The sequence below is a fragment of the Phytophthora infestans genome, genomic scaffold (assembly GCF_000142945.1).
Source record: "Phytophthora infestans T30-4 supercont1.12 genomic scaffold, whole genome shotgun sequence".
NCBI classification, from domain to species: Eukaryota; Oomycota; class Peronosporomycetes; order Peronosporales; family Peronosporaceae; genus Phytophthora; species Phytophthora infestans.
Window position 1 is genome coordinate 1,589,354 of NW_003303747.1, and position 22,339 is coordinate 1,611,692.

Sequence of the window (22,339 nt, forward strand, 5' to 3'; positions counted from 1 at the left end):
GAACAGCGACTTACTAGCTCGTATCAACTCTGTCAGACGGAACTCCGTTGCGTCTATCAGTGAACAAACGGCACTACGAGCCATGGCAATTGCTGATCTACAGGAAAAGTACACCTTTTCATCTCACATCAACGTTCTGGAAATGCATTTTAGCCGACTACAAAAAGCTAACGCAGCCATTCTACGATGACTTCAACCAAATGTAAGTATGTTCTCTGTAAAGTTAGGCTTAACTGCTATCGTTATTGTCTGTTCTTTGGGGGTGAAGTTGTTGCCTGGGGCTGACCAGACTTGACAGAGAACCACTCGTGTAGTAAAGCATCCTGTGCAGTTAGTCGACATGCTGGGTCTTTCGTGAGTAAGCCTCGAAGCAAGGCCTTCCCTGCTGAGGACACGCTTCTCCAAGCCGAATCCGTCTCCAGGTTGACTTCAGCATGCAACGTCTTCTGGATGACCTCACTCTTTGCCTTGCCGTAGAAAGGGAGTTCGCCACGAAGTAGCAGATACATGATGACCCCAAGAGACCAGATGTCGGCTTCACGGCCATAACCCACCAGTGCAAGCACCTCGGGAGCCACATAGTTGAGCGTTCCGCAAGGCATTTTCATCAATTCCTCGGGATGGACGAGTTTTGACAATCCGAAATCCGCAATTTTGAGGTCCGTCAATGCCTCTCCGCAGAGAATATTCTCCGGTTTGAGATCTCGGTGCACAATTCCCAACCTATGCAAATAATTGACGCTTTCAAGTAGCGGACGCATGACAAGACGCGCCTCGGCTTCGGTATATCGTGCACGACCCACGATCCGGTTGAAGAGTTCGCCACCGGACACAAGCTCGGTGACGATGAAGATATATTGGCGATCCTCGTATACATCGTATAGCCGGATGATGTTTGGGTGATGAACAAGCTTCAAGATGGCAATCTCCGTGCGTAAGAGTTCCTTCTCTGTGGGCTGCAATTTGCTCTTGTCGATGATTTTCACCGCCGACTTGACGCCCGTACGTTTGTGTGTAGCCTCACAAACCTTGGAAAACCGTCCTCGACCAAGTTGCGCTCCGACGTTGTATACTTCTTCAATTGAAGTTTTGTCGGTAGCGTTTCGGAGTGCCGCTGCCCAACGTTTCTGAGCGTCAAGAGAGCGAGTAAACACAGTACGCTTCTCTCGCGAACTGCCAGCTTCCGGTACAATGTCAATTCCGTAGTAGTGCACACCTTTCTCCACAATCTCGTTCTGAATCGGTTGTACCTCCACATAGCAATCGCTTAGAAACGTCACTCCGCGAGGTGCCGTGTCATCCGGAGACCTAATTGACAAATATCACAATAGCATAAAAATATTGTCATCTTCATCAAATAGAAAAGTACTGTGAACGTACGCGTAGTAGTAGAGAAAACTGCCCTGTAAAACATAATGGCGCTTGGTCATTTTCCGCAGACGCGAGCCGCGCTTCCACAAGTATCCGGAGACGCTGGAGGAGTCCTCGACCAAAACCACTTCTGGAATTTCATCCAATGCTTGGGATGGTGTGGGACTTTCACCGGAACTGGTGAAGGAACCACCTCTTGATTCAGATTTTAGAGCTCCTGTAGCTCCTGCAGGTAACGAGAGAAGGCGATCCACTTCAGCTAGCGCGGCTTGGATTTTGGAAGCCACACTCTCGATATTGCAGCAATGCTTGGCGTCTTGCAGCAAGTTTCGAGTCTTTTCCAGTTCTTTACGGCTCAATGGATCCGCTGAGGGGATCGCATTCGCTTTCGCAGCATTTCGACTGTAAAGGCGACAATAAAGTCAGATATTTAAAAGATGAAGTAATAACATGCTTCCTTAACGTACTTGATGTGTAGATTGGCAAAGGAGTTGTGTTTCTTGCGAAGGTCTCCGTGCTCTCCAAGACAAGGACTCCCAGGCGGCAAAATGGACCTGTTTATGACTACCGAGTTAGGCTTCGTTCACCGAGTTTAGATCAGAGAAGCATTACCCGTCCATTGGGATAGCAGGAGCTGCACTGCTACAACGAGGACTTAAGCTACCATCCTTCGTTGCATGGTCCTCAACTGGTAGGACGCTCATTAAAAACTGCAAGAATCAGAAATAACATCGGTGATAATAAAGCGATCATGGCATTTCTGAGTAAGGACGTACGTTGGTAACTCCAGGAGTGTTTTCACACCACTGGCAGAACTGTTCAAAGCTCAAGCGTGTGCCTGGAACAGAGGAAGACGGGAATGCCAAGTCCGCTAGAGCCTCCACCTCTTCCATCTAAAACAACAACATCACGCACGTTAGTTGTGCTCCAAAACTATTGTTTCAAAACCACTACAGTCGTTGCACGCACCATTTTGACGGGGGTAGACACGTCTGGGTTATTGGTTTCTTCATGCTCGGTCTTCGGCTTGATTAGCTCTAGCGCCGATTCGGGGAATTGGTGCAGCATTGTCCTGAGTTCGTGGCGTGAAATGGAGCCCGCCCTAGACAAGGCTCACTTCAAGTTAGGCAAAGATGAAGATAGTACTCAAATTCATTTACGTACTCGCTGAGGTCGTAGAGGTCGAAAATGAATTTGAGCTTCTCCTTTCTTGAGCCTCTGAAGAGAATCGCCAGCCCATAGACAAACTCGTTGTAGTGGATGGAGCCAGAGCCATCCTTATCAATCACCTCGAACAACCGTTCGCCCAGCAATCCACGCATAGGAAAACACTTAAGAAAGGTCTCCTTGTCGACGCTTATGCCGTCTTTGCCGTTTGCTAAGCCCTTGAAAGTCTCACGTAGTAGCCTAATCTCTTCGTCACCGAAACGCTTCATGGCCTCGCGCTCCTCAGTCGATAAGCGACGACCCGAGAACTCCCGCGACAGCGGTGAGTTGCCCATGATGGAGAAACCCTTTATCCAAAGAGCTCGTCCTTGTAGCAAGATGGAAAATAGCGCTGAAGGAGAACCAATTATAGCGTGGTCAGTTTTGGTGAGCGTCGTCTCTTGCTACAACTATCACTTTCTTTTTATCAATTACTTAAGAAATCGCTTACCATCGTCACCAGTTGGTGTGACAGGAAGGAATTCATTCAGTTATGAAGTCGCTTTCTAGAAAACATTTGTGGTGGTGAGCCAAACTTTCTTTCAAAGTCAGCGAGCGAGGAGGTACCCAACTAACTTAAATAAAATTGTTTGGACGTCCTAAAAGCCATTAGCTGTATTTTAGAGCAATTCGTGATGCTAGGTGCTCAAGAATTTTTTTATGAAAAATAAAGATGTATAAGTAGTCTTCGTTTATAAAAAAAGTTGGCCCCATCAGCCTTCGTTAACAGAAACATACTTAGGTTACATCAAATAACAAAAAGCAGTACTACAGTAAATGTGCTGTCAAGAAGATCAACAGATAAATTTGGGATTGAAAGCTGGAAAAACATTAAACCTGCTAAACAGGGGCCTGCAAACCTGCAGTATTCACGCAGAGCAACCTAATGCCGGAGCACCGCTCACGATGTCAGCCTCGGGAGCTGGTTCGGCCACTGCGTCGCTTGTTGCCTCTTTTTGCGGCGACAGCGTGACCTCATTAGCATTGGGCGGCAGTGAAACACACTCATCCTCCTGTAGTTCCTCTTCAGTATCACCGGTACTCTTATTAGAGTTAGCGAGTATTATTGCAGGCAATGAAGTCGTTGCCTCATCTCCCTCGTGTTTTGGCGAAAGCTCAGCAGTTTTCGCGGTGCTCGCAGACCTTTTCTTGGCTGCAACGTCGCTAAGAAAGAGAAAACGCTCTCCACGAGTGTCTGTGCTTCGTAGCACACGCGACTGAGGGTTAATCGCCTTGCGCAAGATCGTGAGGTCTCCGTTGTACCAATACTTCATCCGGATACGATCCACGATCGCGTCAGGATGGTAGAACGCTACGTCCGCCTCAAGGCGGTTGCACTCTTCTACTCGCTCGCTCAGCTGTTTCTCGAGCCTGCCGACTTCATCTCTCAGCTCGGTGATCTCCGTCCGCAGTATCGAATCACGCTCCGACAGGACTGAAGTGAGCTCGTTAATAGTTTCCGACACGAACTCAGGAGACTCCGAGATCTCTTGTGCCTTCCGCTTGCGGTCGTTGCGCTCCATCGTGGAAAGTGGAATGAGCAGAGTCAGATAAGGGAAGAGAGACATTAAATGACATGGGTCGAGAACTTTCGCTTCGTCCCAACTGCGTTCACCCATCAATCACGTGATATAAACTACAGTATCTTTTTGACACGGAAGTACTACCGTTTCCACCGATTATTTGCAACTTACCCCAGTGCTTTAAAGCCTAGTTGGCGCGCATGCGAGCCTTGTAGTCACTGGAGCTCTCCATCTTCTTGCCCTGACTCCAGATCCCCCTTTTCTTCTTCTTCGACTTCTCTTCCAGCATTTCATAAATCTCCTGTTTGCCGCCGTACACCGCCCCTGCTTGGCGATACACTTGCCCAAGCCCGACTTTGAGAATCTCTGCTGATGCATCACGTCTGAAGGGCCACCAACCGTACTGCACCAAGCAAACTGCACGAGCATATTGGTCTTTATGCAGCAATGTGAGCGTCAGCTTCCTGCCCTCCAACGTCGAACTGAGCCACTTTTTAGCTTCGTCTCCGAACGGTTGCCCTGGGTTCCCGAACTTGGCCGTCTCTGGTGTATCTGTTCGTAAGAATACTGCGTCAGGTCTCCCCACATTATTGTAGATGCCGAGATTGCAACGCACCGATGCCCGCGAGTCGGATCTGTAGTGTGTGGTCTGACAGTTTACCGTCGTAGCTTCCCGCACCTCGGAAAAGAGGCAAATGACGCACTCGGAGCGTGTCACCGTCGCTGAAATTCACCGCAGCAGCTTTGATCTTGCCTTCTTGATGGAAAAGTCGGTTGGGGAGATCCTCCACGGTCGAGAACCGCCGGAACGGCTGCCTCAGACGAGGAATGGCCAGACCCACGCCAACGCCGAGCACGAAGGCCCTGCAGACAAAGGGAGACGAAGGGGTCTGCAATAGTTCATGCGGGTTGTCGGCAATATTGCGGATGTTTCCCCATTGCTGTGTGGCCAGATCCTGCAGCTTCTTGAGCCATGGAGCAGTGTATTCTTTTAAAACGTAGTAGCTGTATTTACATACTTTTGATACTTAATTGACGTTTAATTATTCTTTTGTTTTCTACTACTTTAAATCATAGGAAAAACCTACTGCCCAGGTTTTTCGTGCATAGCCGTGCGACTATTGACCAGGTTTAAAGCACATGTTTCGCCAGGTTTCTGGCCAGGTTGTAGTTAATAAAGTAAAATACCATGATTTGAAAATATTCCCCTATTATCCCGGCCAAAAAGGCTTGGATAAAAATGGTAATATATTTTATCTTAAATTAGAGGAATGTAACTCCGCAACCGTAGAGCCGATTTCGTTGTGTGTCCCCTTAATAGATAGCTTGGTGTCTATTTATTCTCGTAAGAACTTCACAGCATCTAATAATGTTCACTACTTTTCAAATGGTCGCCGGTAAGAAATTGACTGCTGCTGAGAAGTACTTGGTTGTGAAGACCTACGAGTTCCTCCGCCAAAAGAAGGCCTCTGCACCGCATCTATGGAAAGGAGGAGTTCGTTATCATGTCAAAGAGTGTTTAGGCTTTGCTACGGGCACCATTTCAGCTATATGGGCGCACTGGGAGCAGCACCACGACAAGAATTTCACCTCGGTAGGCTGTACTTCATATCATTTCAGTTATTATAGATATTTAACATTTCAGTGGTCGACAAATTAATTATGACAGATGGAAGGTCCAAAATGAAGCTGTAGCCGATTAAAAATATGAACGGGTGACCCGTTGTATGTTCTTTACACTCTAGATATTCTTTTGACGGGTTCTTTTTAACAAGTTTATAATTTTCTAACAATCGTCAAATTGCGGTAATATTTGGAATTTATCCATCCGGTTCTGAAAATCCCCACCTGTTATCCCGGCTCTGCCAATGAATATGCATGCATGTTAGTACGTGCCAAGCCCACAATTGCAAACAATTCTGCAAGATATAGAGCCTTTTTTAAACGGCCGATTGGGAGATCAATGGTTGCAGATACGCAAAAATAGACCTCAAAATCGGAATCTACGCCCGATTTTACCCCTTATATCTAACTATCGTTATGGGTTTTGTGAAGGGAAGGGTTACCTTTTTTGGACCAAAGTTTGTCCAAGGTTTGGTGGCCGGGATAATACACCTACTAATCTCATGATACGGCACCTGATCGCACGTATCTCTGCAGCGCAGCTTCTCAAAATCCATTCATTTCCAAATTTGAGCCGTGCTGGAGGAATGAAGCGCAAAGCCCACTCTGAAGACGAAGCGTCCATCAACGAAGATCCCCTAGCCTCTTTGTCCAGCGTCTCAGAATCGGAAGGTGAGGGGGAGGTGGTCACGCAGGTTGGCGGCAGTGCTAGCGACGAGGAGTTTCCAGCAGACCAGGAGGGCTCTTTTGAAGGGAAGGAGCTGCGTCGCTACCACACAAACTGGGAAAGGTGGAAGAAATACCGCGAATCGTATTGCGAATCCGAAAGTGCGCATCTTGTGGTGCACGAATCGGAGAGTGTCGCCAAACGCAACAAGATGCTGCGTGCTTCTAAGCGCGCCAAGGACGGTGGTTCGATGCGATACTTACCCGAAGACCTTCCCCGTTTTCGCCGGAGATACATTTGTACGCACGGGTCGCGGACCCGCCGCCGTGGATCAGGAAAGAGACAGCAGTTCAAGCTTCGAGGCACTGGATGTCCATTTCGTTTTACTGCGGAGAGTGTGTACCACAAAGGAAAGTGGATCCTAGAGATTGAAAATCCCATCTACACTCACAACCACAAGCTTTCCCAGGACATTTACGAACATTATCCTCACAATCGCCAAGTTCCGATGTTTGAGCCTCTGGTCGAAGACCTTCGGTTGATGGTACGCGCTGGAGGCAAGGGTCTCCGAATTTACGAGTACATCCGTGATAACTCCAGGTACAAAGTGACGCAGAGAGATGTGGCGAATGTTCTTACCCGAATTCGCAATGAGCTCCGTGGACAGGCCGATGATGATTTGGCTGCTGCCGAATTTCTTGTCGGCTTCGGCGAGGAAGACAAGAACAACGTGGTAAGTGTCGATGACACGTCAACGGGGGAGACAGGATCAATCTCACTGAGTACAGGCCACATGCGAGCGACGTTTGCTAAGTATCCGGAGCTCTTGCTGGTGGACTGTACGCCCAAAACCAATCGGTAAGTTCATAACAGGTTCTACACCAGGTTTACATTCCTTGTTTAAACCAGGCTTCTAACAGGAAACGAATCAGGTTTCGTACCAGGTTTTATGCTACGGCTCAAAACAGGATTAAACTGTTCATTCTTTTTTAACATTTATTTTTATGTTTTATAGATACGACTACTAGCTATGCCGTCTAATGGTGATGGATGCCTTCCGGTCTGGTCGGTTCGTACAGCACTCTGTAATCGAGACCAACTCGGATTGGCATATGCGGAAGGTGCTCCGCCACTTCAAACTGCCAATGTCACTTGGGAGTCGCTCCGCGTTGTGATCGTTGATAAAGACATGAGAGAGATCAGTGTGATTCGGGAGGCATTTCCGGATGCTACTATTTTGCTTAGTCATTTTCACGTCTTGAAGTTTTTGCGAAGTGTGGTTCGTGAGGCTCGCTTCGGGCGCTATTCTGCTGACGAGTACGACTGGATGAATCATCTCTTCTCCAATCTGGTAGACGCTCCGTCCAACGAGGAATACGCAAAGAATTATTCTATTTTGGAGAAGTTTTCATGCGCGCATGGGAACACCTCCTTCTGGGAATACTTCTGTGAGAATTGGGACAAGTCGAAGGACATGTGGACTAGATATCGCCGCCAAAGACTGCCGCATTTTCGCAATAATACGAATAATCGCATTGAGTCTAATTTTGGAAAGCTCAAACTCGATCTTGATTCATCGTCCACAATGAAAGAGTGCTTGGAGTCTCTCATGCGTCATCAGCGTCGCGTAGAAAATGAAAGTTTAGCGAGAGAGTCGTTCAAAGGAAGGTGGACGCATTATGGCTCAATTTTGATCGCATTCACTGGACGTCGATTGTGATCAACACTGCGACCAAGAGCATTTTCATTTACGTCCCTTTGGGAGATCCAGACTACATTGCGTACCTGAACAAAATCAAAACGCGCCTTTGCAAAGAGAGCAAGTTTGCCTCGTACAAATCCGTTGTTGTGGCATCTCCTACCCAGAACGACGGGAATAGCTGTGGTATTTACGTACTCAACTTTATGTGGAGGCTTCTTGACGACAAGATCAGCAATGTGCAGAAGGACCCTCAGCTGAATAGCTTTAGAGTTCGGATGTTGTCCGCACTACTAAGTCAATAAATGCACTCATTTCATGTCAGATATTGAAGTAGTATTTGAGTCCGAGCTTATCCGTGTTGCCGTCGGTAAAACCTCAAGTACAAAAACCTGTTTTATAACCTGTTGTCAAACCTGCTAGAGATCCCTTGACATATTTGGGATATCGTACTGATATCGCTCTAAGTACAACAACCTGGTGTAAAACCTGTTTGAATACCTGGGATGATGTGGCGTGTCACGTTTACATGCACAAAACTGAGGGGTCTCCGACGTGTCCCAGACACTGTATGTGCACCACACAAGAATTGTAGACCTGCCATCCAATCATTATGATTACAGCAACCTCCGCACTTCAACAAATTGGGTTGTGCAAATCCTTTTATTCCACCGTCTCGTGAGTATGCAGACCTCTAAACAAAACAAAGAAAGGCCATGATGCGTAAATTACATTTTTTTTTTCAATGCGAAATACATTACGACCTGGTTTCAATCCTGCTTCAGGTTGTGTACCAGGTTAAATGCGCACATCTATGCACCAAAAACCTGGGCAGTAACATCGTGCTAAATCATATTGCTATTAATAGCTAAGGGTTATTAAAAATGCTTAGGCCGTGTTCGATCTAAGCTTAATTGTTATTAAAGAGCTGGAATGTCTCAACCAGCTTTATTCCGCTAAGAAACACAAAAAATGACATCCAGCAAACGACTGGTTTCAAAATTCAGCTCTGGTCCTCCTTTGCGCCTTCAAATCCAGCCTTTTTCTGATGGAACACGATCACTTATTTTATCTGTATTTTACTAAACAAAACGACTGTTCTACAGCTCCAGCTTATTTTCAAACAAGCTGGATTTGCCCCTGCAAACCGAACACGGCCTTAGTTTTCTTAAACAATACTATGCTATCGCAATAGTGTATTTGCTGCTGCCTACTGTACTGTACAAGTATTCATCTTGGCCACGAATCTTGTTGCTGTTCAATAAGCAGCGAATTCAGTCGGTTTTCGCTTAGTGGTCAAACCGCTGATCCTTAGCTTTGTCAAAATGCTGACTCGTTACTCTCCTTCTCTTACGGTTGCTTAAACTCGTCCTTAAGCAAGACAATGACTCAAGTAAATGAAAATAGGCTAGAGATCACAAAAGCAACATGGCTACGCTGTCTTCCTACGCGTTTGACGTCGAATCTTGACGTCCTTCTTCATTTCGTCGTCAGTGCCGGCATTGGAGGCAGCACTCGAGTAGCCACTACTTCCTCTCTTCCGTGGCGTCCGAGCTGTTTGGACGTCCATCTTAGCCTCTCCTCCGGCAGGCGGCTTCGGTGGTTGATTCGAAAGTGTCACCATTCGCAACCTGGCACGCAATGCACAACGCCCAGATAATGCGCCTCGAAGAAGGCCGTCATCTCCTGCGACCCACAACGTTGATAGTCGGGCGACAGCTTCATCTGCGTCAAACCCGAGATTGCGTTGCTGTAGACGATCGCTAGCTGCTTTCAGCCTTTGGACTTCTGCTTTTAATTCTTTGATTATCGTATCGCGCGAAGACTCTTGCTCGAGGAGGTACTGGCAGATTTCAGCCGTGTTCAGTTCGTCCGCCTTCCGCTTGCGACTCGCGCTACTCATCGTCAAAAATGTTATGGCCTTTACCAAAGAGAATCCTCCAGGTAGCCATAGACTCGTCCCAATTGGCCAACTGTAGCATTAGCCACTTCAGCTTGAAGTTTTAAATGTGGTACACACACTTTAATGTGGAAACTTAATCTGATGTTCTCCACACCAGGCTTCCCTTTTTCCAATCCGCATTTTGGCTCCACTCAAGCGCGGCGATGCATCTCCTGAACCTGACGCTGCAGCCGCCTACGGGCGTGCATTTGGCCGTGTACGGTAACTTCTCGGCCCCGCAGGCGCAGGAGCTCGTAGTGGCTCGCGGTGATGTGCTGCAGCTGCTGCGTCCGGATGAGTCGGGTCGTCTGGAGGTCGTTATCTCGACCCAGGTATTCGGGGTTGTGCGCGCTCTCCAGCCCTTTCGCTTAACGGGAGGAGACCGAGACTACCTCGTCGTAGGCTCCGACTCGGGAAAGATCGTAGTTCTCGAGGTAAACCCTACTTCCAGTCGATTTGAGGCCCGACAGAGCGAAACTTACGGTAAAACAGGTTGCAGACGTATCACACCGGGCCAGTACTTGGCTGCCGATCCCAAAGGCCGCGCCGTGCTCATCGGAGCTGTAGAGAAACAGCAGCTGGTCTACGTTATGAACCGCGATGCGTCCAGTCGTCTCACTATCTCGTCGCCTTTGGAAGCACATCGCTCCAACGCCATCCACTTGGGCGTTGTGGGGCTCGATGTAGGCTTCGAGAACCCCATTTTCGCCTCTTTGGAGCTAGACTACGCCGAAGCAGACGCTGATCCAAGTGGCCAAGCAGCTCGAGAAGTTGTGAAGACTCTGGTGTATTACGAACTGGACTTGGGACTCAATCACGTGACCAGACGATGGAGTGAACAGGTCGTGAGGAGCGCCAACAGGCTCGTGGCAGTTCCTGGAGGAGGTGACGGACCTGGAGGAGTGTTGGTACTGGGAGAAAACACGGTACAGTACAAGAACGAGGGACATCCAGAGCTAACGTGTGCCATCCCTCGACGAGAAGGAGAACACCGAGATATTATCATTGTCTCGGCAGCTACACACAAGCAGAGAGACCTGTTCTTCGTGCTGCTGCAGTCCGAACTCGGAGATCTGTACAAAATCTCGCTGGATTACTCCGGCAACGTCGTGGAAGAGATCAAGATCCAGTTCTTCGACACAATTCCCGTGGCGTCGTCCATGTGTATCACGAAGACAGGTCTGCTCTTCTGTGCGTCCGAGTTCTCGAATCACTATTTATTTCAGTTTTTGAGTATCGGCGAGGGAGATGATGCAGCCAAGTGCTCGAGTTTGGCCATGGATCCGACCGAGTTCTCGACGTTCCCGTTGAGAAAGTTAACCAACTTGGCGCTGGCCAGTTCGTCTGCAAGTTTGAGTCCTGTGACGCAGCTGCTGGTGGATGATCTGGCCAATGAACAAACTCCACAGATGTACGCGCTGTGTGGAAACAATAACCGCTCGTCGCTGCGTGTGCTGCGTCATGGTCTTCCGATCACAGAGATGGCAGCTAGTGCGCTACCAGGTGTTGCTAAGGCTGTGTGGTGCTTGAAGGAATCGTACGCGGACCCGTATGACAAGTACATTGTTGTAAGCTTCGAAGACGCGACATTGGTTCTGGAAGTGGGCGAGACGGTCGAGGAAGTGGCTCAATCTGGATTTCTTCGTGACCATGGCTCGTTGCTGGTGGCGCTGCTGGAAGATGACTCGAAGCTTCAGATTCACACGAACGGAATTCGCCATGTACCCAAGTTTCAGCCTGTTACAGAGTGGAAGGCACCTGGTAAGAAGGTGATTGAGCACTGTGCTGCCAACTCCCGTCAAGTCGTGATCTCTCTCGCTGGTGGGGAGATTATTTACTTTGAGTTGGGTCAGTCCGGTGAGCTGGCCGAGAAAGGCAAGTTGGATCTCGGCTTTGAAGTCTGCAGTTTGGACTTGGGAGAAGTCCCTGAGGGCCGTCAGCGCTTCCAGTTTATGGCAGTCGGTAGCTGGGATAACACGGTCCGCATTTTGTCGCTGGACCCGAACGAGTTGTTCCGACAGAAATCGACATTAGCGTTGACGTCGCACCCTCACACTCTCTGCCTGGCTCAGTTGCAGAATGAGCCGTCGACTCCTGACTCGGAGCACTCGTCGCAGGCGCTGTTCTTGAGCATTGGTCTGGACAATGGTGTGCTGCAGCAGTCACTCATCGACCCGATCACAGCGACGTTGGCGGATTCTCGCTCTCGTTTCCTTGGAACAAATCCAGTAAAGTTGTTCCGTGTGGCAGTCGAGGGCAAGCGCTCGATCCTTGCGCTCTCCAGTCGAGCGTGGATCTCGTACTTCCACCAGACACGGAGACATCTGACTCCTCTGTCGTGTGAGCTGCTCTCGTACGCTAGTTCGTTCAACTCCGAGCAGTGTCCTGGCGGTATTGTGGCGCTGACGAATGAAGGAATGAAGATCTTGACAGTTGACCAGCTTGGAGACACGTTCAACCAGCAGAAGTGTAATTTACGGTACACTCCTCGCAAGGCCGTCGTGCACTCTCCGTCCCGACGACTCGTTGTTATTGAAAGTGACCACAACGAGTACGGTGCTGCGTATAAGAGGCAACATGGTCTCCAGATCCCGGACATTCGAAGTGCTAATGACTTGGAAGATGAGGCGGAGGATGAGATTAATGACGCACTGCTGTTCCCTCGTGGGCCTCTTCCTGCTGAGAAAGACAAGTGGGCTTCGTGTGTGCGTATCATTGACCCAGCATCGTGCCAGACGGTTGTGTGCGAGGAATTAGACGTGGATGAGCGAGCCCGTAGCATTGCTGCCTGCGTGTTCCACGACCGTGGCGGTGAAGCGTTTATTATTGTGGGCACTGTGAAGAAAATGCAGCTCCACCCTCAGAAGGCGCCTGCAGGAGGCTACTTACGTGTTTACCGCGTCGTCGAAGGCATGCAGCTGGTACTTGTGCACACGACTGAAATCGACGACATTCCGCATGCCATGTGCGAGTTCCAGGGACGTCTGCTTGTCTCTGTGGGGCGAGCACTGCGAATTTACGACTTGGGAAAGAAGAAGATGCTGCGGAAGTGCGAGAACCGCAACTTCCCGTCGATTCTGGTGGAGCTGAAGGCTGCAGGTGACCGGATTTACGCTTCAGACATGCACGAGTCCTTCCACTTTGTGAAGTACAAGAAGGACGAGAACCAGCTGGTGATCTTCGCTGACGACTGTGTGCCGCGCTTCATCACGAGCAGCGTCTTGCTAGACTACGACACATTGTGTGGCGCTGACAAGTTTGGCAACGTGTTTGTGTCGCGACTCCCGTCTGAAGTCTCGGACGAGATCGACAACCCTACGGGCAACCGGATTTTGTGGGACTCTGGGCTTTTAAATGGCGCACCCAACAAACTCGAACAGGTGGCGCAGTTCCACGTGGGTGACGTGGTGACCAGCATGGTGCGTTCAAGCTTGGTTCCTGGAGGTACCGAGGCGGTCATCTACGCGACTATCATGGGCCGCATTGGAGCTCTGATCCCGTTTACGTCTCGTGAAGATGTGGACTTTTACACCCATTTGGAGATGTACATGCGCCAGGAACAGCCCCCGCTGTGCGGCCGCGACCACTTGTCGTACCGATCGTACTACATCCCAGTGAAGAATATCACGGACGGCGATCTGTGCGAACAGTTCAGTTCTCTTAGCGTGGAGAAGCAGGCCAGCGTGGCTGAAGACCTCGACCGGACGCCAGCTGAAGTACTGAAGAAGCTCGAGGACATTCGCAACCGTCTTCTGTGAGGAAGACAACGGCTTTTAAGCATTTCAGTCAGGTGAAGCAATAAAAACGAGCTAGCAAAGCGTAAAAAATGGTTCTGTAGCAGCACACTAGCGGAGTTGTCAGCACGGCGGGGGCGCTACGCCGTGAGGAAGGTGCATCTTCCTGTCGCTGCCATTGGGGAAGAGCAACGTCTTCGTCTCCTGGTAGATCTCCTGCAATACTGACACTCGTGGCCGAAATGCCTGCTCATGCACACATTGTTAGGACGTGCAACACAGCTCGCGCCATTTATCTTTGCTCATACCTCGAATGGCAATACCATGTCGCTCTGTGTTTCTATCATGAGCACGAGCGAGTACACAACATTGGAGAACGTGATCGCCTCATTCACCGCCACGCCGCAAATCTGGTCTAGATACACAAACTGCACAAAGAGTTAGCAATATATACACATAATATTCATGCTTTTCTTCAGCCTCACCTTGCTGCTCACTACTCCATTGCGTCGCCTCTTGCTCAATTTCACTCCAAGTGCTGGTACCACCAGCATCGATTCTATAACAGTAACAAAATACGGATCAATATTACCTCAGCAGTAATTCAGTCCAGCAGCTAACCTTCGACTATAACCTTGCCCGTAACTTGGAAGATGAACGCAGCCAATGCAGCCAGCAGTAACCCCGATAGCACTCGATACGAGGATGATACACCCCATTCAACAGTCGATAACACGACACCAGAGCTAATGAACAATATGGTGGTCGACCACCACGTAAACGACCCTCTCTTCTCGTAGGATTTAGGCCCAGACAGCGCGAACTCTATGCCTCGCTGTCCATAGGCCCGCACGCGCAGCACTACTTTACTCGCTGCCGACATCTTATCACCGACAATGCGATTTTACACAAAATTGACACCAACTTATGTTTGTCACTTTACCAAAGCTGTGCCATGACCTCCAAAGCTGATCGAATTGAGGTAAAGCAGCAGCAGCATGCGGCGGATGAACACGAACTGGACCTGTTTCTCAATACACCACAACGCTCTGCTGAATTTCCAGCATCTACTGATGCGGACACGCGCTTAATCGCTGGCCCGCTGAAGGCTGCAAAACTGAATAACGAAGATTCACCTCGCGGAAGTACCGACACTGGAGCTTTGCTGCCTGGTTTATTAATTATTAAGCAGTTTCTGACACCCCAAGAGCAGCAGGAATTGGTTGATGACTCAAGGTGCATGGGACTGGGCGAGGGAGGATTCTACAAGCCTACGTATGCTAGTGGAGCCAAGTGTCGTCTGCACCAGATGTGCCTCGGACGCCACTGGAACGTCAAGACGGAGAAGTACGAAGATCAACGTAGTAACTATGACTATGCGCCGATTCGCACACTACCAGATAGCTGGAAGACGTATGCGCAACGCAGCCTGGATGCAGCCAAGAAGATCGATCCGCTAGTGATGGGGTCTTGCAAGAAGATGACGCCGGACATCTGTGTAGTTAATTTCTATAAGAAAGCTGGAAGGAATGGCATGCACATTGACAAGGACGAAAGTGACGAAGCCATGAGCATGGGATCGCCTGTAATTTCCTTCTCCGTCGGCTGCGCCGCTGAGTTCGCGTACATTGACCACTACCCGGATCCGCACGAGGCAGTACCGATCGTCCGTCTTGAATCGGGTGACGCGTTGGTTTTCGGAGGCCCGGCAAGGACTGTGGTGCATGCACTAACAAGGGTGTATAACAACACACAGCCATCCTGGCTGCGTATGCGCTCGGGAAGACTAAACCTGACATTCCGAGAGTACAAGCCGAGCGAGCTGGAGAGCTAGGTTGCTCGTTTGAGAGGTCGAAGATAATTACAACGCATCATAGCGAAACCGAGCGATTGAAGGCCGATTTTTAAGCGTGTTCTCACTCCTCAACATTTCTGGCCGAGCAAATTAATTTAATTTAAGCCAATTCACCCGGCTTTGGGTTGTGAGATCATTCCATTTACAAAAGTACTTTTTGGACTCAACTTTTTATTTGCTTTTTTCTAAATTTTCTAATGACAAGTACTTTCTTTTCGTGGTCCATTGAAAGTGTACAAAATAAATCCTCACGCAAGATCCACAACGTAAAAGGGAGAACAAAAAACAAAATGGACTCGATCTTCGGCATCGTGGGTAAGGACTTCGTGCTGCTGGCAGCAGACTGCAAGGTGGTGCGCAGTATCCTCGTGTATAAGGACGATGAAGACAAGGTGCGTCTCCCCATGCTACTCCCAACCTCAAGCTCCATTTCCATGCGCCGTATTACTTTATCTAACTTTGTCTCTCGCTGTTATATCTATTGCTAATTACTTTCCTAAAGTCTATCAACCTGGACGAGCACAAGGTGATGGTCACATCGGGCCCGCAGAGCGACCGCTTGGCCTTTGGCGAGTACATTCAGAAGAACATGAAGCTCTACGAGCTGCGCAACGGTGTGACGCTCAACGGCCCGGCCACCGCCAACTACGTGCGTGGCGAACTGGCGCGCTTCCTGCGCCGCGCTCCGTACCAGGTGAACCTGCTGATTGGCGCTGTAGACGCCTCGCCCGAGCAGAAGGCTGAGCCCAGTCTACACTGGATCGACTATTTGGGCTCCATGGTCAAGGTGAACTTTGGCGCGCACGGCTACGGCGCACACTTCTGTCTGTCGATCTTCGACCGCGAATGGAAGCCTGACATGACGCTGGATGAGGCCAAGGAGACTCTTAAGAAGTGCCGTGCAGAGCTCGACATGCGCTTCCTCGTGCGCAACGGCCAGTGGGCGTACACGGTACGAGATGAAATGGTTTGTTGAGAGATGAGGGAGCTGTTACTGACGTTGTTGTGCTTCCTGTAGTTGATTGACGCGGGTGGTATTTCGCAGGTTAAGGTCGAGTAGTTGGACGATGGCACCAAGTGAGGGTTGTGCAATGCCAATAGACTCACTTTCTTTTATGCTGGTTGGTGCATTGACACTGGAGAAGTTTTGGAGTAGTTTATTGATTTTGTTGGTGCAAAGGTTTCCTTTTTGTATTGATGCGAGATACTGTGGGGTCTCACGCACCGCGGGACTTGCGCTCTTGTGCTTTCCGGCGATTGTCGCGGTATCGACGCAGCTCCTCTCTACGACAAGACTACTTTTAGACAAAGAACGTTGCGTCAGAGCAGATTAATGAATGCGCTTACCGTTTTTGCTGCCGCGCACGATCGATATTTGGTTCAGGGAATTGGCTGGATGACTCTTCTGCGTCTTTATCGTCTTGCTCGCCTCCTTCCTTCTGCGTAAGTAGGCTTTCAGCTATATCAACTGATGGAGAATAGTATTCGCTTGAGATTTTAATCCATTGCCGTGCTTTCTCTTCGTGCTGATCTTTCCCGAATCGGTCTTGGCGCCACGCAGCGCTCTTTGGAACACCGATATCCTCGAAAAGATCAGCTCCAGCAGGTACGAAAAGCGGTTTGGCTGGGTCGACTTCTTTACTGGCACCTCGAGCCATAGCTCGGAATGCAAAGCCTTTCATGACGGACCGAAATTGCGTGACAAGGTTCTTGTCCTTCATACTGGTAAACAAGACGCTGGCCCCGTACATATGTGAGAGATACCTTACTGCCTGAGTCACTCCTTTGCGCTTGATTGAGTCCTCGTCTCGAAACGTTTCGTACTTGTTGCCTACTACCAGCACTGGCAAAGGTAATGGGGTGACTTCGTCCTTGTCTGGATGGCCATTGCCATAACTTGCCATGGCGTCGCGTTTGAGTGTATCAACTGCGATTTTCTCGACGGGATTCTTCTCTTTCGCCTTCAAAACCTCCTGTACAGCCGTGTACAGTGTGGTTAGCCACTTCACTAAGGCTGGAACGACGTCTCCAGGGGTCGACAGATCCAAGACTATCACCAACGCGCCATTCAAGATACGCTCCGGTCCTAGCGGCACTTTGATCAATTCGTTTACGCACTTGGTACTTGCTAATTCCCACATGTGCGCTACTGACGGCCGCCCACCTGTACGCAGTCGAACGAAAACGTAGTCTAACGCTGTGGTTGGTTTGATCTCCTCGGCTTTGGACGAATTCCGGAAATTGGCTGTCAGAGAGGTTTTACCTGATCCGCGAGGACCGACAATCAGCGTGAAGGTGTCACGTTCCTCCGGTGCTGGAGAAGTTGTGGGTTTCTCGACTGCATCACTTTCTGCACCTTCCGCTGCTTTCGGCTTCTTCACTGGATCCTCCACAGTGGAGATCAAGGACCAGATATCCTTCGAGGCCATACCTCTTTGCGCTCGAGCCCAGTGGACGTGACAGTCGAGGGATCGCGTCCCGACCTTTCATACGCAATAATAGCTCAGTGATCATGACACAATCGATCTCGAATTTAATAGTTCTTCTACGTATCCTTCAGCTTTCCCAGCAGCAGTTGCTCAACTACCAGCTCTGTGCTTTACGGGCTCTGCTGGTTGCCTTATCTAAAAGAACTTGATGTAAATAACGAGCAGCACGAAGAGCGCGACAGCGACAATCGGACCGTATTGCCGGTAAATGGCCTGCATACGCAGCTTCTTGGCGCCCCACTTGAGGTCCTTTGACCTGTCCGCCAAGTTCGACGAGATACGCGATACATCTGACAAGAATTGAGAGGACAAGGGCGTTAGCGAGAGTCTTACTGCCCATGCAGATATCATACGGAACTTACGTTCAACTCGTTCGCCACGGTTGAGAACCTCCTGGATGTTCTTGCGCATGATGTTGTGGATATCGGCCAGGTCGTCGTTCAGGCGGTGCATGTTCTGTGACGAGCTGGGGTCGGCGTACTCTTTGCGCTTCTTCTGGATAAACTTGTCTGTATAAACATAGCAATACCCGATGAGTAACTCGAACCACCAGCGAGGTTATCTTCCTCCTTACCGAACTTGATGAAAGCGTATGGTCTCGCGACAGTCGTGACCACGTCACGCCAGTTGTTGCCACTGTCACGTTCCAACTCCTCGACGAAGCCTGCGTGCACCTCTACGAGATACAAGAAGGCCAGACGTTTGGGAAATCCTCGATCTGCCAGCGTCAAATAGCATACCCCTTCCTGGATCAAGTAGCTGAACGGCATCAACAACCCATCGTTAGCTAGAGTAGTCTTAACGATCGCGCTTCTCTCTGACGTACTGAAAGGTGTAAGCACCCGACTCGATGCTGCACTTGGTGGGCGCGCGTTGATCCAATCGTTTCATGATCTGTTTAGCCTGTTGCTTGTACGTGTCCAAGTTCCCGTTTGCGTCGCCAATAGACTCCATTGACGCGACCTGTAGCGCAACACCGCCACAAAGTGAGCCCGTTGCGTTGAATGTACTGTCGACGAGAAAAAAAAACGGAGCAGCGAGACTTCTACAGTGTGTTGGCCAGGTATCCCTCTGTTGAGGGAACGGTACGCACCAGTAACATGCCGTCCGAGACGCGCGCTACGAAGGTGATGATCGGCATGGTAGAACGAGATGTGTTTGTCTTCAATTGGGTTTGCTTCGTGGCATCACCTGTACAAAGAGATCCTACTAAAACGAAGGCAAGTTACTGCAAACCGTCTCGCGTGGTGTACATAAATAATCGCTTGTCAACAAAGCGATAAAATGTCGACTGGCCCGCCGTACTCGGCTGCGCAGGTGGACAACTGTGCGTTTGCGGCTTGGTATCCGCAGCTGAAGCGCGTGTGTATTAAAGGCGAAGTGATTCCGCTGTCTTCTGCGTTCGTTTCCCTGCTGCTTGCAGACGGAGTGACGCTTTCATCGGCTCCAGTGGCGTCGGGGATCGAAGATGAAAACGAAGACGAAGAAGATCCATTCAGTGCTCTCGCGGACGAGCAACTGAGCGTCGTTTCGACAGTTAGGAAGCAGGTGGAGCAGGTGCTGCAGGAATTTGGCGGCAAACTCTTTCCCAAGACCAACTGGAGCGCACCCCGGGACGCGGCGTGGATGCTCGGTTCGCTGAAATGCACGAGCTTCGAGGACGTGTTCCTGCTGCTGCAGGCCTCGGACTTTGTAGTGCACGACCTAACGCAGCCATACATTGGATGTAGCAGTGAAAACGACTACAAGTCGCCGCCAGAGAGCTATCTGGTGCTCAAAAAATGGTGCAACTTCCTGGACTCGATGCTGTTTCGGTGCTTCGTCGTTGGTCATCGTCTTGTGGCGGTCTCACAGCGTAACTGTGACGAGTTTTACGAGTTCTTACCGGACCAGCAGGACGAGCTCTGTGAGCTCCTGTATGATTTCTACAAGATGAACTTCCGAAAGGCTGACAGAGAGTTTGTGTTCCCGGACCCTAACTACAGCTTCGATGTGTACGTGGACAAGCGTCGACGCGTCTACCTGTTAGATATCAACGTATTCGGCGCTGTTGCGGATACGCTGCTCTTCTCATGGGAAGAGCTGCTGGAATTCCAGACCATCAGCCCAGCGACGCCCCTGGACGAAGAAGATGAGCACCATGTTGTCGATTTCCGAGTGGTCGAGTCCAAGAAGGGGATCCGGGCGAACCCTCAAAGTGGGTATCGTGCACCGACGGACCTTGTGGACCACCTTGCAGGTGGCGCCGGCTTCGAAGCCTTCATTGAACAGGTCAAGCGCGACAACGCCGCTAAAAGTGAAAGTAGTGACGAGGAGAATTAGAGGTTGGTACGTGCAGCACTGGCCTGAGCAGTTCATGTTTGTATAAATTAGAGAACTTTTCGTACTTTTTGCTTAAGTATGCCTTTCACAGCAGTACGCTTGCAGTCGCCACCTTCCGATTTGATGACACCGGATCTCGTCTTCAAAAATCAACGTCCGTCCTGCCGTGCTATGTGCCACATCTGGATGCTCCATTCTCTTCTGCAAGCAGCCAGCAGCTCATACCAACCCAACCAAATATGTACGCAATCCAACCATTTCCACAATCTACAGAATTGACGACACGGAAGAAGACTACGCTCGTCTCGATCCTCGTGTGTCGTCACTCGCTGTTACATAGCTTAATCTCGTCAAAAATCGACCTAGAGCTCGTACGAGCCACGTGCCGAGTCGTTGTCATCGTGGTGGTCCGGGAAGTCGTCATTCTTGTTGTTGCTGTGGCCGCTGAGCTGGCTGCTCTGGTCTGCGTCGACGTTGTGGTTCGACGAGAGCTCGTAGCTGTTGTGGCTGCTGTTGCGTGACGAGCGGGGAGACTCCTGCGCGCTCAGATACGAGTCGTTGTCCTTGGGTTCCATGGCGCTCAGCCACAGATTCGTGCCGTTCGTAGCGTTGGGGTTACCAGGGTCAGTCTGTACCGAGTCCACGTTGGCCTCCAGTCGGTTCATCGAGTCCGGTGACGTCGCCGCGTTGTCGTAGAACTGAGAGTAGGCGGCACCTGCTGCCACGGTATCCGCCGGGGGCGTCCGAGTATTCGAGCCACTGGCCGAGACGCCAGTTGTACCCATTGCTCGCGGGTTGTACGAGTTCTGGGCGGTAAAGCCACCTGGTGTGGGGTTGTAGCCCTTGTCCATGGAAAGCTCGAAAGGAGAGAGTGGGTCGTCATCTGCCTCGCGTCTTCTGCGAATAACACACATGATGATGGTGGCGATAATGGCCACAGCAGCGACAATGCCCACCACAATCCCGATCACGGCGCCTGTGCTCATACTCGAGTCTGACGAAGTGTCCGTATCGGCACTGGCGCTCGAGCCCGAGCTCGATGCCGTCGCAGTATCGGTAGCTGACGGCGTTGCCGTCGTGTCCGACGCCGTAGAAGAAGTAGATGACGCCGCTGACGTAGCCATAGGAGCCGCCGTAGTCGTGGACGGTGTCTCCGTCGTGTCCGTCGTCGTCGTGGGCGTGGCAGTCGTCGCTTCGGGCGTAGCGGTGCTAGACGTCGGTGTGGCGCTTGTAGCGTCCGGCGTCTCGGTAGTCTCAGTGGTTGTCGAGGGTGTTTCCGTCGTAGGCGTGGGGGAATCCGTGGTAGGTGTTGGCGCCGCTGTCGTTGGAGTTGGAGCTCTAGTCGTTGGCGTCGCAGTTGTTGGAGTTGGCGCTGTCGTTGTCGGCGTGGCGGTGGTAGGGGCGGGGGCTGTGGTCGCTGGGGCCTCGGTAGTGCCGCTACCGCTGGTCTGTAGATGTCTCCTCAGCGCTGGAGTCAGCTTGACTTCTTCGCCCACGACGGGCGCGAAACCAGCTTCCTCATTCAGCGCCGAGACTTGCTGAGAAGCGACGACGGTAAGGCCCGATGTGGCTACGCACGCGATAGCGAGCGCCGACGCGAGAACGGGGGCGATCTTCATGGCGGGCAGGGACCTGAGTAGACGGGGAATGTGAAGCGCTCCTGTTGCTGATCTGGCCAAAGACTTGAAGTAAGTATGGTCGGGAAGAGAACGAAAGCGTGCGCGGAACCTCCGAATAAAGTGAGAATGGCTGTGGACGACAGAAGCAGTGGACGGTTTTTGATGTGTGGTACACAAGAAGGGATAGGGAACCTTCATTACTCACGCCTGGCGAGCTGCGTTTTCTGTCACGTGGCGCACAGAACCGGTCCATATACACCATTTTCTCAGAAAAATGAAAACGTTTAGA

General features: G+C 50.4%; 10 protein-coding genes across 10 annotated transcripts; 4 read left to right on the forward strand and 6 right to left on the reverse strand.

Moving 5' to 3' along the window:
• Nucleotides 1-242: 242 nt before the first annotated feature.
• Nucleotides 243-2,873, reverse strand: PITG_08008 (protein kinase, putative; the record flags this gene model as incomplete). The annotated part of the gene is made up of 7 exons (XM_002904158.1): nucleotides 243-1,308; nucleotides 1,381-1,738; nucleotides 1,839-1,904; nucleotides 2,021-2,081; nucleotides 2,148-2,264; nucleotides 2,341-2,473; nucleotides 2,536-2,873. 7 exons carry the CDS (start codon nucleotides 2,871-2,873, stop codon nucleotides 243-245), a joined length of 2,139 nt encoding a protein of 712 aa, XP_002904204.1.
• A 1,414-nt stretch (nucleotides 2,874-4,287) lies between these two features.
• Nucleotides 4,288-5,004, reverse strand: PITG_08009 (uncharacterized protein; the record flags this gene model as incomplete). The annotated part of the gene is made up of 3 exons (XM_002904159.1): nucleotides 4,288-4,652; nucleotides 4,717-4,916; nucleotides 4,958-5,004. The coding sequence occupies 3 exons, from the start codon at nucleotides 5,002-5,004 to the stop codon at nucleotides 4,288-4,290; spliced, it is 612 nt and encodes a 203-aa protein (XP_002904205.1).
• A 5,191-nt stretch (nucleotides 5,005-10,195) lies between these two features.
• PITG_08011 (pre-mRNA-splicing factor RSE1) lies at nucleotides 10,196-13,789 on the forward strand (the record flags this gene model as incomplete). Its single annotated transcript, XM_002904160.1, has 1 exon — nucleotides 10,196-13,789. The coding sequence occupies one exon, from the start codon at nucleotides 10,196-10,198 to the stop codon at nucleotides 13,787-13,789; it is 3,594 nt and encodes a 1,197-aa protein (XP_002904206.1).
• Nucleotides 13,790-13,888: 99 nt separating this feature from the next.
• On the reverse strand, nucleotides 13,889-14,648 carry PITG_08012 (uncharacterized protein; the record flags this gene model as incomplete). Its single annotated transcript, XM_002904161.1, has 4 exons — nucleotides 13,889-14,011; nucleotides 14,074-14,193; nucleotides 14,251-14,324; nucleotides 14,387-14,648. The coding sequence occupies 4 exons, from the start codon at nucleotides 14,646-14,648 to the stop codon at nucleotides 13,889-13,891; spliced, it is 579 nt and encodes a 192-aa protein (XP_002904207.1).
• A 72-nt stretch (nucleotides 14,649-14,720) lies between these two features.
• On the forward strand, nucleotides 14,721-15,599 carry PITG_08013 (uncharacterized protein; the record flags this gene model as incomplete). The annotated part of the gene is made up of 1 exon (XM_002904162.1): nucleotides 14,721-15,599. The coding sequence occupies one exon, from the start codon at nucleotides 14,721-14,723 to the stop codon at nucleotides 15,597-15,599; it is 879 nt and encodes a 292-aa protein (XP_002904208.1).
• A 311-nt stretch (nucleotides 15,600-15,910) lies between these two features.
• Nucleotides 15,911-16,680, forward strand: PITG_08014 (proteasome subunit beta type-2, putative; the record flags this gene model as incomplete). Its single annotated transcript, XM_002904163.1, has 3 exons — nucleotides 15,911-16,012; nucleotides 16,123-16,572; nucleotides 16,639-16,680. 3 exons carry the CDS (start codon nucleotides 15,911-15,913, stop codon nucleotides 16,678-16,680), a joined length of 594 nt encoding a protein of 197 aa, XP_002904209.1.
• A 157-nt stretch (nucleotides 16,681-16,837) lies between these two features.
• PITG_08015 (Dynein 1b Light Intermediate Chain) lies at nucleotides 16,838-18,049 on the reverse strand (the record flags this gene model as incomplete). Its single annotated transcript, XM_002904164.1, has 2 exons — nucleotides 16,838-16,904; nucleotides 16,968-18,049. The coding sequence occupies 2 exons, from the start codon at nucleotides 18,047-18,049 to the stop codon at nucleotides 16,838-16,840; spliced, it is 1,149 nt and encodes a 382-aa protein (XP_002904210.1).
• Nucleotides 18,050-18,244: 195 nt separating this feature from the next.
• Nucleotides 18,245-19,390, reverse strand: PITG_08016 (vesicle-trafficking protein SEC22b, putative; the record flags this gene model as incomplete). Its single annotated transcript, XM_002904165.1, has 5 exons — nucleotides 18,245-18,399; nucleotides 18,472-18,618; nucleotides 18,684-18,868; nucleotides 18,936-19,072; nucleotides 19,203-19,390. The coding sequence occupies 5 exons, from the start codon at nucleotides 19,248-19,250 to the stop codon at nucleotides 18,245-18,247; spliced, it is 672 nt and encodes a 223-aa protein (XP_002904211.1).
• Nucleotides 19,391-19,393: 3 nt separating this feature from the next.
• PITG_08017 (cell division cycle protein 123) lies at nucleotides 19,394-20,507 on the forward strand (the record flags this gene model as incomplete). Its single annotated transcript, XM_002904166.1, has 2 exons — nucleotides 19,394-19,436; nucleotides 19,485-20,507. 2 exons carry the CDS (start codon nucleotides 19,394-19,396, stop codon nucleotides 20,429-20,431), a joined length of 990 nt encoding a protein of 329 aa, XP_002904212.1.
• Nucleotides 20,508-20,793: 286 nt separating this feature from the next.
• Nucleotides 20,794-22,155, reverse strand: PITG_08018 (uncharacterized protein; the record flags this gene model as incomplete). The annotated part of the gene is made up of 1 exon (XM_002904167.1): nucleotides 20,794-22,155. One exon carries the CDS (start codon nucleotides 21,415-21,417, stop codon nucleotides 20,794-20,796), a length of 624 nt encoding a protein of 207 aa, XP_002904213.1.
• Between the last annotated feature and the right edge of the window lie 184 nt (nucleotides 22,156-22,339).